This window comes from Dasypus novemcinctus, chromosome 25 (assembly GCF_030445035.2).
Source record: "Dasypus novemcinctus isolate mDasNov1 chromosome 25, mDasNov1.1.hap2, whole genome shotgun sequence".
NCBI classification, from domain to species: domain Eukaryota; kingdom Metazoa; phylum Chordata; class Mammalia; order Cingulata; family Dasypodidae; genus Dasypus; species Dasypus novemcinctus.
The window spans coordinates 21110451-21125747 of record NC_080697.1 but is presented as its reverse complement, the minus strand read 5'-3'; the positions used below and the strand labels follow the sequence as shown (position 1 = coordinate 21125747).

Genomic DNA, 15297 nt, shown 5'->3' with positions numbered 1-15297 from the left:
TATGTAGACCCTTAACATCAGGTGGCAGTCTCTCATTCACTCTGTTCCAAATAAGCCCTGTGTGTGCACTGTGACAGATGAGACCTTTCTTGCAGAAAGTGGGTCTCAGCATGTGGTCCCTGGGCCAGCAGCATCAGTATAGCTTGTGAACTTGTTAGAAATGCAGACTTGCAGCCCGAATCCAGACCTTCTGAATCAGAAACTGTGGTGGGTGGGTCCAGGGATCTGTATTTTAACAGTCCCTCCCAATGATTCTGATACATACCAAAGTTCTAGAGCCACTGTTGTGGAGGTTTATTGATTCTTACTTTCCTCATACCCTTCCCCAATAACACAGAGCTTCCCAGGCAAGAATCATTTGGTCCAAGAGCACCAACTTAAGGCTGGCAGTGATAGCTGGAGGGGATATCAGAAAGACTCACCATGTGTCTGTTTTAGAAGTAAATATTCCTTCCATGAAGGCCTCTGGGGGCATCCATTTAACTGGCAGCATTGCACACCCTCCCTTTCTGTAGTAGCTCGCTCTGTGGGCAAGAAACGGAAAACCACATTTTGTTCTGGAGATGACACTGAGCAGAAGCTCTGCCAGGCAACTTGAGAAAGTGGTAGTGATATAGTCTACCCATTACAGGATTGAAATTAATGAGGTATTATTGCAGTTCAGGAGGTGAGCAAGGGAACACAGTTCATTTCGTTAAGATCTTTGGAGTCATTTAATCGGAGACAAAATAGCCCACTAGAGGCATGGAAGAAAAGATCTATGCAATGAATAAAATACTCACTAGCAGATGTTTAGATTTCCCAATTGGGTTTTATAATAACTTATATTACTCCAGTCTTATAAGTACAACCTGTTCCTGATGATCCACAGTAATGGAAGAGCCAAACTAGAAGCATGGAGAGCAGGGCTGGGATATAGTTTTTTGGGTCCTCCATGGCACTCTTACAGTGTCCAGGCCCATACAGGCACCCAACAAATAATCAGTTGCATCAGTGAGATCACTGATAAAAACTAATAAATTAACTCACATACATTTTAAGCCAACATCATGCCTACCCCTGTATTTTACTGTCTGGGTGTGTTATGGGAGGCAGCTTCCAGCCAGCTGCCTAGGATAATTAATTGCTTCAATATACATGCATTGAGTTTTCATTCACATCAGATACTCTCCTGTGTGCTGAGCACATAAATAAGTCATAGTCTCTCCCCTCCAAGGATGCAGTTTAGTAGAAGGAACATATACAAACAATTGCAGTATAGAATAACACATATAATTCAGTTCAAGGTACAAATGAAGAATTTATTCAACTTAGGGTGAGAGGAGAGGGAGACTGACTGAGTTGGGTGGAGACCATTCCAGACACATGAAATTGCCTGGGTATATGGGGAATGGTGTCATCTATAGGTAATTTGGGGTGCTTGAAGCCTAGAGTTAGGGAGCTGTCAGAGATGAGGTTGGAAAGGAACAGCTAGATCAAGAGGGATTGCTAAACCATGCAGCAACATTTGAGTCTTAAACAATAGGTGATCCCAGGAGCATTCTGAGAAAGGAGGGGCAGGAATGCTGAGCCTCTGTGGATGGAAAAAGAAGGTCAAGTGATGGGTACCAGTGGTGGACGACTAGTTAAATACATGACTAACTCATAAGCTTCCAGGTGTGTTTACCCTGCGATAATGACATGATGAGCTCAGCACTCTCACCCCAGCAGGGACTATTGCCAGTCCTGACTAAGTCCTTGAGGGGCGTTTGGACTGATCTCACTTATTTCCAAAGAGTTTAGACTCTAGATCGCCATTTGTTCTCATCCCACCCCACTGGGGAGGGGAAGGTATAAATGATGATGCATAGGAGTGATTTGCTCGGCTAAGAAGTCAAGTCACTGTTATAGAAAATTAGATAAAAGAGAAATGAGGGCATGAGAAAAGAAGAGGGAGAAAAATTGGAGTAGAAGGTTTTTCTTTTAATATGGTTTGGGGAATCTGATGGGGAGGAAGGAAAGAAGCCGAGTTAAGTACCTGTGGGCTTTCAGACTGTTTCTTGTGTGTGTGACCTGGTGTGAGGAATGAGCTGGGCCTCATATTTTGTCAGTTCTGGAAGGTTCTTGCCTGGGGTGACAGGAGCTAAAGACTTTCAGTATTCCTTTTAATATTCCTACTGTAGGCATTGAGGAGAGGGTTTAAGTTAAATAAGGTTTACTAAACAGCTTTTTTCCATATCAAGTATGCAAGGTATTCTGTGTCTCAGGACATGAGGATATGAAAAAGTTGGAACCAGAAAGAAAGCCCACTTAAGAACTTGGTGTCAATAATTGCAGGCAGTGTGGTCCTAGAAGTAGACCTTTAAGCAGGGGTCTAAAAGGAATTTAATGAAGGTAGAGAGCGGGCAGGGTGTCAGGAAATGACTGTTAAGGTACATGGCTACTTGCCATTCACTTAAGTGAGGTTGAGGACAGGCTTTGATGGGTAGTGGCTGTCTCTATTCACCTGTAAATATCTCGAGCCATTCCAAAGTCTCCAATCTTGGCCACTCTTCCAGGACCTGGACAGGTTAAGAGACAGTTCCTGGCAGCAATGTCCCTGGAAAGAAGGAAATAAGAAGACAAATGTCCTAATTTTATCTCTAGGAAGATTATTATATAATACCCATCTTGGGGACTTTCATATTCAATCTGGAGTTGAAATAGTTCCCTCCTCTTCCCTTTATTTCCTACATTATATTAACCTGCATGAGAAAGAAACTGCTATACCAGTTCTGGGCCTCAACACTATAGGAGGAAATTGAAAAAGAATTGGAGACAATTGAAAATGTTTAATGGGTTAATAATAATGAAAATAACTATAATAGAAACTGGAATTTATTGGCCCTTTACTATGTGCTAAGTATTGCTCTAAGTGCTTCATATCTAATTCTCACCACAATAATATGAGATATAGGTGATATTATTATTCTTATTTTATTAAAAATATTAAGCTAAAAGCAGATACTATAGGGACATAAGAAATCCCAGTTGACCTTAAGCTACAGTTTTGTACACATTTCTGGTTGGTTTCTGCCAGTTGTTTGAAGACACGTTTTGGAATAGCATCATATCAAGTAAGTTGAGGTCTTCTCTAATTATTTCTGACTCTTTTTTTAAAAAATAAACCATTATGGCCCTCCCATCTATGATTTCATCTAAAACCTTTATTCAGCAGTATGTATCAGAGCTCTCTGTCTGAAGAATCACTTCTTTCAAGTTATAAAACTTGTCTTCTTTATTGTAATACTCCAGATGGTCTAGCTTCTTATAGCATGCCTCTGAGGCATGATAAAAGCTTTCCAGGACTCATCAACTTATACTCACTGATTACCCATTTTTGACATACATGTGAAAATAATGCACCCAGAAAAATTGGGAATGGGTCTCTATTAATAATAAAGCCCTGGGCAGAAAAAAAGAAGTACTTAGAGGGCACAGGTGGTACTTTCATATTTCTAACTGGTTTCATAAAGGTGTTGACCTTCAGTTGAGAAAGAAAAACATGGAAAATAAACATCCGGGTGTTAAGATCATATTTACAAACAGAATTTGGCTGGGTGATCATGGGCTAGGGTACCAGAGCAATGGGCCAGGAGTGGGAGATGGATGGATGGTGCTTATGTCACCAACCTGGTCAAGGAGGTTGAAATAGAATTTTGAGGGGTAGTAGCACATTAAATGCTCCAATAAAACTATAAAACATAGCATGTGTGACATCAAAAATGGGAAAAATAATAGGCTATAGAGCTATTAGTTCTCAAGAGAAATACAGCAAAGTAGACCAGGAACAAGATTTATGGCTCCAGAAAGATCTTTATGCCGATATGTATGGTATGGTTGCTTAAAAGAGTGAACTTGAAATTAATAGAAGAAAGTAAATGTAATATCATAGAACGCACCATTGGTAGAATGGCCCTTAGTACTTAAAATGGTAATAAACTATGTCCAAAGGAAACATATAATAAAAAAATAGGTGTGTGTGAGTCAGGTGAGAGAGCTCTGCTGGATTTGGGTGTGCATGCATGGAAGTCCATGTATCTTAGGGATAGGAAGAAGGTGGAGAGAGAGAGCATTAGAAGTAACACTGTTTGGGGAAGGATAGCACATTTCTTCCAAGCCATTTAGAAGAGGTAAAAGATGCTTTCTTAATCCAAATTACCCCAGAAGAAAAGCTTTGTTTGAGATGGACCATTTCTGCTACAAGTCTCCTTGTACTTAAAGCAGATTATCTTATACATTCTTGATTTGATCTTTGACAACTTCATTTCTCCAAAAAGATAAAAAGGAGCAACAAGCTGTTAATCTGGGATCTAATTCTGACCTTCAGAAGCTATTTGGGGATGTGGAAGAGATAAGATGCTTGAGAGAGTGTGATCCTGCTATCATCTATAATAGCAAAGCACTGGGGCTAGTCAAAATATCTCATGCAGATTTCATGGTGTCAGAGGAAAGAGGGATATGATCCCCCAGCCAGAGAATCTGTGCTGCTGTGACCGATGCAGGTTGGAGACTGAAAAGCAGGATAGGTCTCAGTGAGAAGCAAAGGGACTCATCTAAGTCACCACGGAGGCTGCACAGTGTACTCTCAGATGAGTCCAGATTAAGGGGTCATGGACAAAGAAGGGAAGAAGGACATCCAACCAAGGACAGGTTCCAGAAGCAGCACAGCCTTGTAACGATTAAGTAGTGATAAAACCCAAGGTGGAGATAAATGGAAAATTCTAGTACAACAAAAAGGGCAGGAATAGCTATGGCAGGGCTGGCCTGGCCAACTCTTGAAGGAGAGGGTGCAGCTTTGGGAAGGACATAAAAGGACTGCCCTGCTCCTATCTTGCTTCTGTTATTTCTACAAAGTGGAATGAACCTCAGGTTGGAAAGGTGTAGAATCAGGAGGAAGAACTGAAGACCAAAATGATGAAATGACAGTAAAAGGATAAGCTGTGGTGAGAAAGTTTATTGCCTTGCCTTATGAGTGACTTTGAGAACTTGGGCAAGTGTATTTCCTGATCTTCAGTTTAGGGAGAAAACATGTCTCAGTGTCTACTTATATGCTTTTTATTTCTAATATCTGATAGTGCCTCTTGTTTTCTACTTTAGACTTGAATATTCTAATTATTATGAACATGCCTTATGCTCTTTGAAGACAAGTTAATCAAGGATGTAATTGACCAGGTTATTATTTACCAAATTAGAAGCAAAACATTAGGAAGAGCTTTGCAAAGAATCTAATAATCTATTTTGCTTTTCACATTTCAGAATAGAACTGTCAGCTAAGAACATAACCCACATCCACAAGGAAAGAAAGATGTGTAATCTTTAGCATCAAATGTGGGCGTAGTATCCAAGCACCTTTTAAACATAAGGTTCATGTGTAGCAGAGGAATGAAGTATGGAAGTAAAGAAAGCAATCATGCTTTGCTTCAGAGTATTTTAGAAAAGTTAATCCAACCAACATTTAATGTGCTCTTGCTGTCCATCAGGAATACAAAGATGAAGGAAGCAGGGTCCTTACCTTTCAATGACCCGTCTTCAAGTACTGTGGGAAAAAACATGAGCTCCTTGAACTTCCCCTTAGGTGGGGGAAGCCTTAAAGTGCTCTAGGACTTGAGCCTTCTACTCTGAGACATGGGCAGGAGATCAGGGGTACCCCACCCAGCCCTGCTGGAGTCAGTCATCACTTCCAGGACAAACAAGCCTGAGCCATTCAAATAACTGGAGAGAGAGCTTCTAGTCTGATCTTTTTTTTTTCCCCTCTGTTCGCAGTCTCTTCCTTTGGACTAATGTACAAAGCACCTATGAGTCTTTGTCCAAAACACAAACTAAGTTTTTTTTTTCTCTCTCTTCCTATCATTTTCAGTCTTTTAATTATCTTTTTTTTTTTAAGTTACATAGATCACACAAAATGTTACATTAAAAAATATGGGAGGTTCCCGCACACAATCCCCACTCCTCCCACATCGACAACTTCTTTCATTAGTGTGGAACATTCATTTCATTTGACGAGGACATTTTGGAGCACTGCTACACAGCATGGATTATAGTTCACGTTATAGTTTACACTCTCTCCCGGTCCATTTCGGGGGGCTAGTCTGATCTTAGGGGGGGAGACAGTGCCTTCAGAGGGTGGAGGGAGCAGCAAGGTGGCTCTGGCTCACCGATGGATGAAGTGGTTTTCCTCTAAATACTGGCAGCCACAGGCAATGTCGCGGGCCACGTGCAGAAGGTCCAGCATGGCCAGGGAGGAGGGCTGGCTCTGTGGGGAGACAGAAGTGCCCCCTGAGGACCAGGCCTGCTACCCGAGCGGTGCTCGCAGGCGGCTCCAGCAGGGCTCCTCAGCCCTGGGCACACGACAGAAATCCCCCTGGGCTTTAAAAAATACAGATGCCTGGGCCCCACTCAAACCCAAGAATCCCCCCTGCAGGTGTGTACCTTTGAGGGCTGCCCAGCAGGGCCAAGGATCCCCGAGGGACTGAAATACAGGATGGGCCGCGAGCCTCTCCCTTTTCATTTATTCTGCACATCCTTCCACCCCACACTTTATCAGCATTCGGACCCCCACAGACTTATAAACAAGCCTGCTGAGGAAACCAAGGGCGGGGGTAGATTCACCCCCTAATCTATCAATTAGTATTAGAGTGTTTAGAAAGATTTTTAAAAATTAATTTTCTCCAAGAAGCCCCAGACCTAAAGTGGAATGGAAAAAAAAAAATTAGGGAAATGCTGAGCAATGGAAGGAAGATCTTAAGCTTTTCCACAGGAAGTTTCTTTTGTGCGAAAGGAGATGTCACCCCACTTCTGGACTCCACCCCATCTCCGCTCCTGGACAGCCTTGTTGACCCCCTAGAGGGCCACATCCCATTTGACTCCCCTTTTTAATTCCTCAGATACTGAAGGTGCAGCTCCCCTCTCATCACCAGAGTCGCTGGCACTTTGTTGGGTCCGTGTTTATTTTGCCAGGTCCCCAAGTACTCTGGAGGCCCCTGAGGCGGGGGCGGAGCCCGACACGTACAGGGTACCCACTGGCCCCGGGTGGTGCTCAGAAAGCGGCCGGAGGGCGAGAGGGAGGCGGGTCGTCAGCGCCAAATAGGCTCTGCCGGGAGCAAGGCGGGCTGCCGCCCAGGAAGCCCCTCCCAGCACGAGGGGACGATCGTGCTCTCCGCTCTCGTGTCTTGTTCTTCCTTCTAAGAAACTCACAGTCCTTTCACCCTCACCCTCACTGCACCCCCAACGGTGGACCAAGGACTGGGCCTTTGCGTGGTGAGGGGCCCACAGGGAGCCGCACACCAGGCGGGAGCACCAGGCTCCGAGCCTGCCGGGGCTTTCCTGGAGCAGCCCAGGTCTACCCTGGGTGCCTCTGAGCAACGGTGGGGCCTGGGGCAGGGGGGAGGCCCCACTTCTCTAGACCATGCTTCAGTTGTGGGGGGAGACCATCTGCAGAAGTACCCTCTGCCCGTGGCAGTCGGCAGGACCTCACCCCTGACAGAGCCATCCACTTCCAGGACCTCCACTGATGCAACAGTAGGAAAGACAAATGGTTATCTCCACATTAAAATGGAGACGGCTGGGGGGTCAGAGAGGTGAAGCGACTCACCCCAGGTCACAGCTAATGAGAGTGGACCGGGAACTGCCCAGTGCTGGGATTTGGGTTGGGGAGGCAGGGTTCTAGGAGTTAACATTGAGCTGCTTCAGAGAGAGGGAAGGGGTGGTGTACACTGGCAGTCCACAGCAGGTCTGGGGCCCTGTCCAACTGACCTGGTGTCGGTCCCTGCTCACTGCCCACCGGCTGTGGGGAGTTGGGCCAATCACTCAGACTTTCCCCACACCAGGGTCTCCTCATCTGTGAAGGTGCCACGATAGCACTGGCCTTGTGGACTGTGGTTACGACGTGGGAGTCTGTGGGGGCTTAGGAAATGGCTCCTCGTGTGTGGCTTCTCTGGAAGCCTCGTGAGGGTTGGAAGGACGAGGCCCTGTGGGAACCCCCATTTCCTGGGAAAAAATAAAGGAATATATTTCCCAGAGAAAGACACATCTGTTTTGTTGTGGAATTAGTAATATCTGTTTCTCTCCACAGGAAAAGGCTTTCTTGTTCCAATGAAAGGAGAACTTGGTCCTAGCCGGGGAAGCCACGAGGCAGCTGCTCTTCCCTCGAGCTGCTTTGTGTCCTGGCCCCCGTCCCTCAGCCGTGAGGACCGTTCCTGCCTCAGGTGAGCAGAGGGGCTGCAAGGCTGCAGGGACTAAACCCTCCCAGGCATCACCCCATGGTCGGGTTTATTGGGGCCCCCTACCTTGACTGCTCTGAGCGAATGGACAGCTCCACTAATCACTGTGCACAGAGCAATCACGGGCAACCCGCAGTGCATGTGAGTGTGTGTGTGTGTGAGAGAGAGAGAGAGTGTGTGGAGGGGGCGTTGAGGGAGGCGAGGTGGAATGGGGAAAGGGGTTTTGTGGCAAACCTGATACATAAAACTAGTCATGCAGTGTAATGTCCAGTGCCATTTTTGTTCATCCTATGATAAGGAAAACAGAGCTGGGAATTGGGGTTCGACCCTCCAGTCTGCCACTGGGGTGCGGCGCTTCCGTTGGCAACCAAATGTCCTCCATGTAGTCCTGGTTGTGGACACATATACTGTGGGGGCTCAGGGAGATCCTTGCCCTGTATTTCCCAAAGTGGGCTTATGGGATGGGATTTAAAGGTCAAACAGGGAGGGGAATTCCTGAGTTCAAGGGGTTTCTTTATGACAGCAATCGCCCATCATTACTGTGTGCTAATGTGTATTGAGAATCATTAAGGGAAGCTAGCAGGCTCTGAAATTTGCTCATGCACTGAATTCTCTTGAGCATGCGTGTGAGTGTGTAGCATCTCAGAGCACTGGCATTCTTTTGGGGCCGCTGTTTAGGCCAATATCCTAATTTTACAGGTGAGAAACCTGAGGCCCAGTGAAATGAAGTGATTTGTTTGGTGTCACAGCTTTGGGGGGGCTATTCCCAAAAGATATGGTATAACACTTTATATTAAGAAAAGAGAGCAGTATTGATAGATATTGCTGCCTGGAATAGCTTCTCCTTGAAAAGTTAGAGATGAAGAATCAAAGGATAGGCTCTGTGTCACTGAGTGAAAACAGGATAAGGATATTTAAAAATTGATGCGTGTAAGGATGAGAGAAGAAGATGAAAGGAGAAAGGAAAGAATGCAGACAAGGAACCTGAAATATAAAATAGCTGCAAAAATCCACTCTGAAAAGCACTGAAAAGTTAATGCCCCTGGGCCATCCCATATCCTGCCACTGGATGTGGCCTGACTTTTCCCTGGCATCAAATGTCCCCTTGTGCACTGTGGAGCCTGCATTGGTATTCAAAGGCAGAGCCCAAGATGTAAACCTGAGCATTTGTCCAAATCAGAGGTTCTTATTGGTAGCCTGTGTACCTCTGGGGCCCAAGAAGCTGTGTGCTGAGGATCTTCTAGTAAAACTGCAGGCATCACTGAGCCCCAAACATACGGAGATGTGCTTGGGGTCAATGACCTACCCCTTTAATAAAGAGGATACTGACTTCATGATGGCTTTTCTCATCATGGGTTTTCATGATCAATGGACACTAAGAAGCAGCTACTAGCCTGTACCAGACATAGAGTTGGCCCTCAGTAAGTAGTGGGTGAATAATAGGAGGTCTGCAAAATCTTTTTGACATGAAGAAGAGATCTTCATTCTCCAAAAGGCTGGAGTTCTGGCCCTTTTGCTCTGAGCCCGTGAATGTCACTCCTGTCACTTGGTGTTGGGTCCAGTGCCCTCCCAGGTCTCCTCTAAGGTCCCGTAGATCCTAAGGGTCTATGGGACTGTGACTGCAACTGGCCATTGGGCCCTGGGGGCGGAAGTGAGGACAGAGCCCTGCTCTGATTCTGCACCTCAGCCTCGTGCCTGCATACAGTAGGTGCTCAGCCAAGGTTTATTCACTGAAGCAACCAAAGGGGCGGGGCAACCCTCCTCATCGAGGTGACCCCTGAGAGGCTCAGGGTGACTCAGACAAGGGAATCAGGTGGGATTCAGGCCTTTGAATCCAGCGATTCCTAGAATCTGGGGGCATGACTCTTCAGAGATGGGCTTCTCCAGCCCTGATGCCCCTTAGCCAACATCCCCCTTCTTTATTAATTTTAGGGTTTACTGATCTCAGCCCCCTCTGTCCGCTATGATCACCTGCCTTTCAGACGGTCTCCCTAACCCTTGCCCGACATGTGGATTTTTGCGGCTCTGAGAATCCAGGCAGGAAGCCCAGCATCTCCTAAGCCCCCAGGGAAGCTCCACCTCAGTCCAGCAGCTGCCACAGGCACACTCGCTGGGGCCACCCTGGAGGGCCTGAATCTGACATTTTAACCACCCTTCATGGGCCACGTAGCTCCGGGAGGGTGAGCTCACCTTGACCGGGTGAGGCATGCATGGGCAGGTGAGGAGAAGGGTGACTGGGTGCCACCTGGGTAAATGTGGGGCATGGTTGGGAGGGAGGGTGAAGAGTTAAATGAGCGGATTTGGTGGGTGCTAGCCTGACCCTTGGAAATGGCCTTCCTGAGGGGAGTCGACCTTCTCCCTCTTTTGAGCTCCCCTTGGGCATGCCTGCCGCTACAAGTGACAACTTTGCAGTTGTCTCCTGCTCTGACCCTCTTTAGGGAGGCACCCTGGGCCATGGTGGAGAAGCTGTGCCTTTCCTTGCTGGGGCTTTGTTCTTTGAGACATTTGAAATCACCTTTTATCATCAAAGAAGAGAGAAGCCCCACTCCTCACCCCTACCTCTGTCACCCCCAAGGGCCTAGGATGCCCAGTGACGGGTTCCCATGTTCCCTTTACCACCAGTCTCTCTCCTGTGGATGCACGATGCTGTCTAAGTCAGCCTTGGGAAAGTCCCATGGGAAGAGCAGAGCCACACCTCTTCACAAAGCATGATGCCGTTTGATTTCGGCAGAAACCCTGCTAAGCATCTCTAGGCATGAGGGTCAAAGGTTCTGCTTCCTCGGTGGTGATGGGGAAGGCCCTGAAGCTGAGACCAGACCTGGTAGGGACACTGGATGAGTCTCAAGGACCCAGCCTCACCATGGCACCCAACGATCTCCCAAAAGGATCTTGTGCACAAACAGCCCAGTGTGTTGGAAAGAACCCCGAGTCAGGAGTCACAAGTCCTGGGTGGGTCTCAGCTCTCCCACTTCCTGCGTGGCCTTGGGCAAGTCACATAACCTCTCCCAGCCACAGTTTTCTTGACTAAAATGGGGATGAGATCGACACTGCCTGTGACCCAGGATGGTTTTGGGAAATGTGAGCCTTAGGAGGAGGATGCCGATGCCGGGGAGGATTGTTATTAGACGGGGTTAGTCCTTGTCCTGACCCCAGCCTCCTGGCAGTTTCGAGGAGTTAGATGGCATTACTCTCAGATGCTGAGATGGGTCACCAAGGGGCTCAGAAGTCTGACGGTGGAGACTGGCTTGGGGTGACCTTTCAAGGTTTTGGTCACATTGAGTCCTGAGGTACGGTGAGCTCAGTCCTGGGCTTTCTGTAGGAGGATGGGTGTCAGTCTATCTCTGCTTTCCTGGGGCTGGGGAGGGTGGTCACTGCTGTTACAGGGCAAGCCTCACAATCCAGCGCCTCCTTGAGGAACCCTCTGTCCTAGCTCAGGGGCATTGTCTCTCCTCTGGCTTTTGATGGCCCTGGCAGCCAGCGGCTGGGCTCTGGCTCGACCCAGTATGCTCTGTTTTACACTCGAGAAGCCCCCCTGAGATGCTCTAGTCTAACCCTTTGATTTCACATGTGCAGATACTGAAGTTAGAGACAGGCATTGACTGCCCTAGGTCACAAGGTCATCTAATGGCCTTGGGCTTCCTGGGCCCACCCCCTTCACTTCCTCAAGCTCTACCCCCTTCCACCATCACATTTATGCAGCACCTTCCTAAATAGTTTTTTTTAAAGATAGATTAGGTTTTTTAAAAATTTGTATCCTTCCCCCCCTCCCTCAGTTGCCTGTTCTCGGTGTCCATTCACTGTGTCTTCTGTGTCCCCTTGTATTCCTGTCAGCAGCACAGGAATCTGTCTCTTTTTGTTACATCATCTTGCTGTGTCAGCTCTCTGTGTGTGCGGCACCATTCCTGGGCAGGCTGCACTTTCTTTCACGCTGGGCAGCTCTCCTTATGGGGAGCACTCCTTGCGCGTGGGGCTCCCCTACACAGGGGACACCCCTGCGTGGCAGGGCACTCCTTGCATGCATCAGCACTGCGCGTGGGCCAGCTCATCACACAGGTCAGGAGGCCCTGGGTTTGAACCTTGGACCTCCAATGTGGTAGGCGAACACCCTATCCATTGGGCCAAATCCACTTCCCCCTCCTAAATATTTCAGTGCTTTATTTTTTCTAATAAAACGACAAGGTCAGGATGGCCAGGTATTCTCCCTATTTGTCAGAGGAGAAAAGTGGGGTTCAGACGGAGTGGCCATGGCATGACCTGCTACGTCTGTCAGTTGAGTTAGCGACAGGGCTGGCATGGGGCCCACCTCTGTGCTGGTCTCTAGTGTGGTTTTCCATAAAAATGGATCCAGTCTGCAGAATCCAGTGCACGCGCCTTACACGAGCAGCTCATGGTCAGGGCTCCACCCGCCGTCTCCTACTTTTTCCCCCATCTCCAAGGCCAAGGGCCAACTCCCCTGGTCCCAGGGAGCAGGATGCTTTCCAGGCTGCCCATCCTTCCTCCTTTCGTCTCACCCCCTTCCTTGGCACAGCTGCTGGAGGAAGGGGCTGGTTCCTACTCACCGGGCGAGGGCGGGTCTCTCGGAGGAAGGACTTGAGGTCTCCACCTGCCATGAGCTCCAGCAGGATAAATCGAGGCAGGGCTTGCAGGCTCACCCCAATACAGCGCACGATATTCTGGTGGTTGAATTTGCTGCAGAGCAGAGAAGTGTAACCAAATTTAGCTCAGCCCGGTCTGGGAAATCTTAAGAAGTTAAGTGGGGGAAACAGGGTACAAAGTGACATTTCAGGATCCACGTGATGCCAGTGCCACAGCAGGAGTCTCATATTGTGGCTAAGTTAAGAATCGCAAGTGGCTTGCAGTTTCTATTTGGCAGGAGGTGAGAGCTTGTTGCACCGGCCCCAGTGGGGAGAAAGGGAGATGGAGAATGGTAGAGGTTCTTTCTGGGATATTGGTGCATGGATTGTTTGCTGGGACTCAAGGTTGAGTTCTCTGAAGGCGGAACAGAAGCTGAAGGAGCCACTTCCATGAGAGACTGAGCGAGACCTGCTGGGTGGCAGCGAGTGACAGGCTGAGAGGCCAGGGCTCTCGTCTTCGTGTGGGCTCCTCGTGGGGGGCAGAGGGAGTCCCGTGGGCAGGCACAAGAGCCTGAATTGGCCTTTTCTTGTTCACATGATCCATTTAGGACCCCCAGGGAGGTGGGGCCAGGGAATTCCTCATGGGCATTTGCACACACACATACACACACAGGGTTGAAAGACTGGGCGACCATACAGTGAAATGTGTGCCCCTATTTGGTTATCGCCCAGTAGTGACATTGAGTGATTTGGGTCTCTTTCCATAGATATTTTCCAAGTTTTATTCAATAATCATATATGACATTTGTAATCAGAAAAAAAAAAGTTATTTTTAAAGCAAGGTGCTGACCCCACCACCTGCCGTCTTGTGGCTCCAAACCTCTAAACTCATCGCCCCCATGCCCTGGCCTCATCCACCCACTGCTTCCCCCAAAGGGAGACCCCTGGCTACCCTGGCCTGTTAGGAGGCTTGGAGGTTTCCCAGGGCAACAGTGAGCTGGAAGGCCCCAGACCCACTTGACGTCAAACTTCTTCCTCCTTCAGGTGAAGGTGTCAGAGCAGACACCCTGGAAGTCTCAGGCCTTGACATTCCCCAGACTCGGGGGCCCCAGTTAAATCTAGACCTGGGGGCTACAGGTTAAAGGGCACAGGGGAGCTGAGACTGCCCTTTGGCCTCCTTCACATTAGGGGCACATTTCCTTCATATCTAAGAGCCAGGGTTGCTGCAGGGTCTTGGGGAAGTGTTAATTGGAGGGAGATGATATAGCTTTTACTATTAAAAAACTAACATACTGTGTTTCTTTTATTTTTTAAGAAGTACCAGGGGTTGAACCCAGGGCCTCGTACATGGGGAGCAGGCACTCAACCGCAGAGGTACACCTGCTCCCCTCATGCTGTGTTTAAGAATGAATGAATGAAACCGGGAATGCAAGCAGGCTCTTACCAGGGGTGGGATTAATAGCCTACGGAGGGAAGTGGATTTGGCTTAACTGATAGAGCACCCGCCTACCACATGGGAGGTCCACGGTTCAAACCCAGGGCCTCCTGACCCGTGTGGTGAGTTGGCCCATGTGCAGTGCTGATGTGTGCAAGGGAGTGCTGTGCCACACAGGGGTGTCCCCCACATAGGGGAGCCCCACGCGCAAGGAGCATGCCCTGTAAGGAGAGCTGCCCCATGTGAAAAAAGCACAGCCTGCCCAGGAGTGGCGCCGCACACACGGAGAGCTGATGCAGCAAGATGACACAACAGAAAGAGACAGAGACTCCCGGTGCTGCTGACAAGAATACAAGTGGACACAGAAGAACGCACAGTGAATGGACACAGAGCAGACAATGGGTGGGGAGAAGGGGAGAGAAATAAAAAAAAAACTTAAGAAAAAAAAAAGGCTCTGGAGGTTTTTTTCTGAGACAACAAGCATCCTGGAGCTGTTCCATGCCAGTAAGCTATGTTGAGAATGTGGGGGCTCTCAGCTCGGTGGAAGGGACATGCCCGAGGACACGCACACCACGTCCCCCGTGGATGTCCCTGTTGGGAATGTGCCGTGCTCTTGACGCGGGTGGGGAGGTTGGCTTACCTGATGATCAGGGCTTCCATGAGGAAATCCAGCTCGTCCTGCTCTGAACACACCTCTGGCAGCGTCTGGGCACAGAAGGGGAGGACAGAAAGAAGAAGGCTGCAGATGGCAGGACGGGGAGGGCTGTGGCCGGCAGAAACGCGGAGCCAAGGTGGGGCTCGGGGTGGGGGCTGCTCTTACCTTTACGGCCACTTGCAGGGGGCTCGGGTCACTGGGCACCCCAGACACCTGGCCTTCATACACCTCCCCAAATGCGCCGTGGCCCAGGCCCCTGTGTAAAGGACAAGACGCCGTGAGGGGACCTGGGTGCACCCCGGGCTGCCCCAACATCCCCGTCGCTTGCAAGAGGGGCTGAGGCCCCGAACCCGAGGGCCACCTTCAGTGGACGTGTTCAAGAGGAGTCGTTCT

General features: G+C 48.7%; 1 protein-coding gene across 1 annotated transcript in view; it reads right to left on the bottom strand.

Annotated features, from left to right (window-relative positions):
- Positions 1 to 15297, bottom strand: part of ALK (ALK receptor tyrosine kinase) — a 769970-nt gene that overhangs the window by 29140 nt on the left and 725533 nt on the right. Inside the window, exons 21-26 of the mRNA XM_004452341.3 lie at positions 15070 to 15160; positions 14890 to 14954; positions 12800 to 12929; positions 6177 to 6274; positions 2486 to 2578; positions 423 to 524 (exon numbers count right to left, since the gene is read on the bottom strand). Coding sequence (XP_004452398.2) covers positions 423 to 524; positions 2486 to 2578; positions 6177 to 6274; positions 12800 to 12929; positions 14890 to 14954; positions 15070 to 15160 — 579 coding nt within the window. The remainder of the gene's footprint in view (positions 1 to 422; positions 525 to 2485; positions 2579 to 6176; positions 6275 to 12799; positions 12930 to 14889; positions 14955 to 15069; positions 15161 to 15297) is intronic.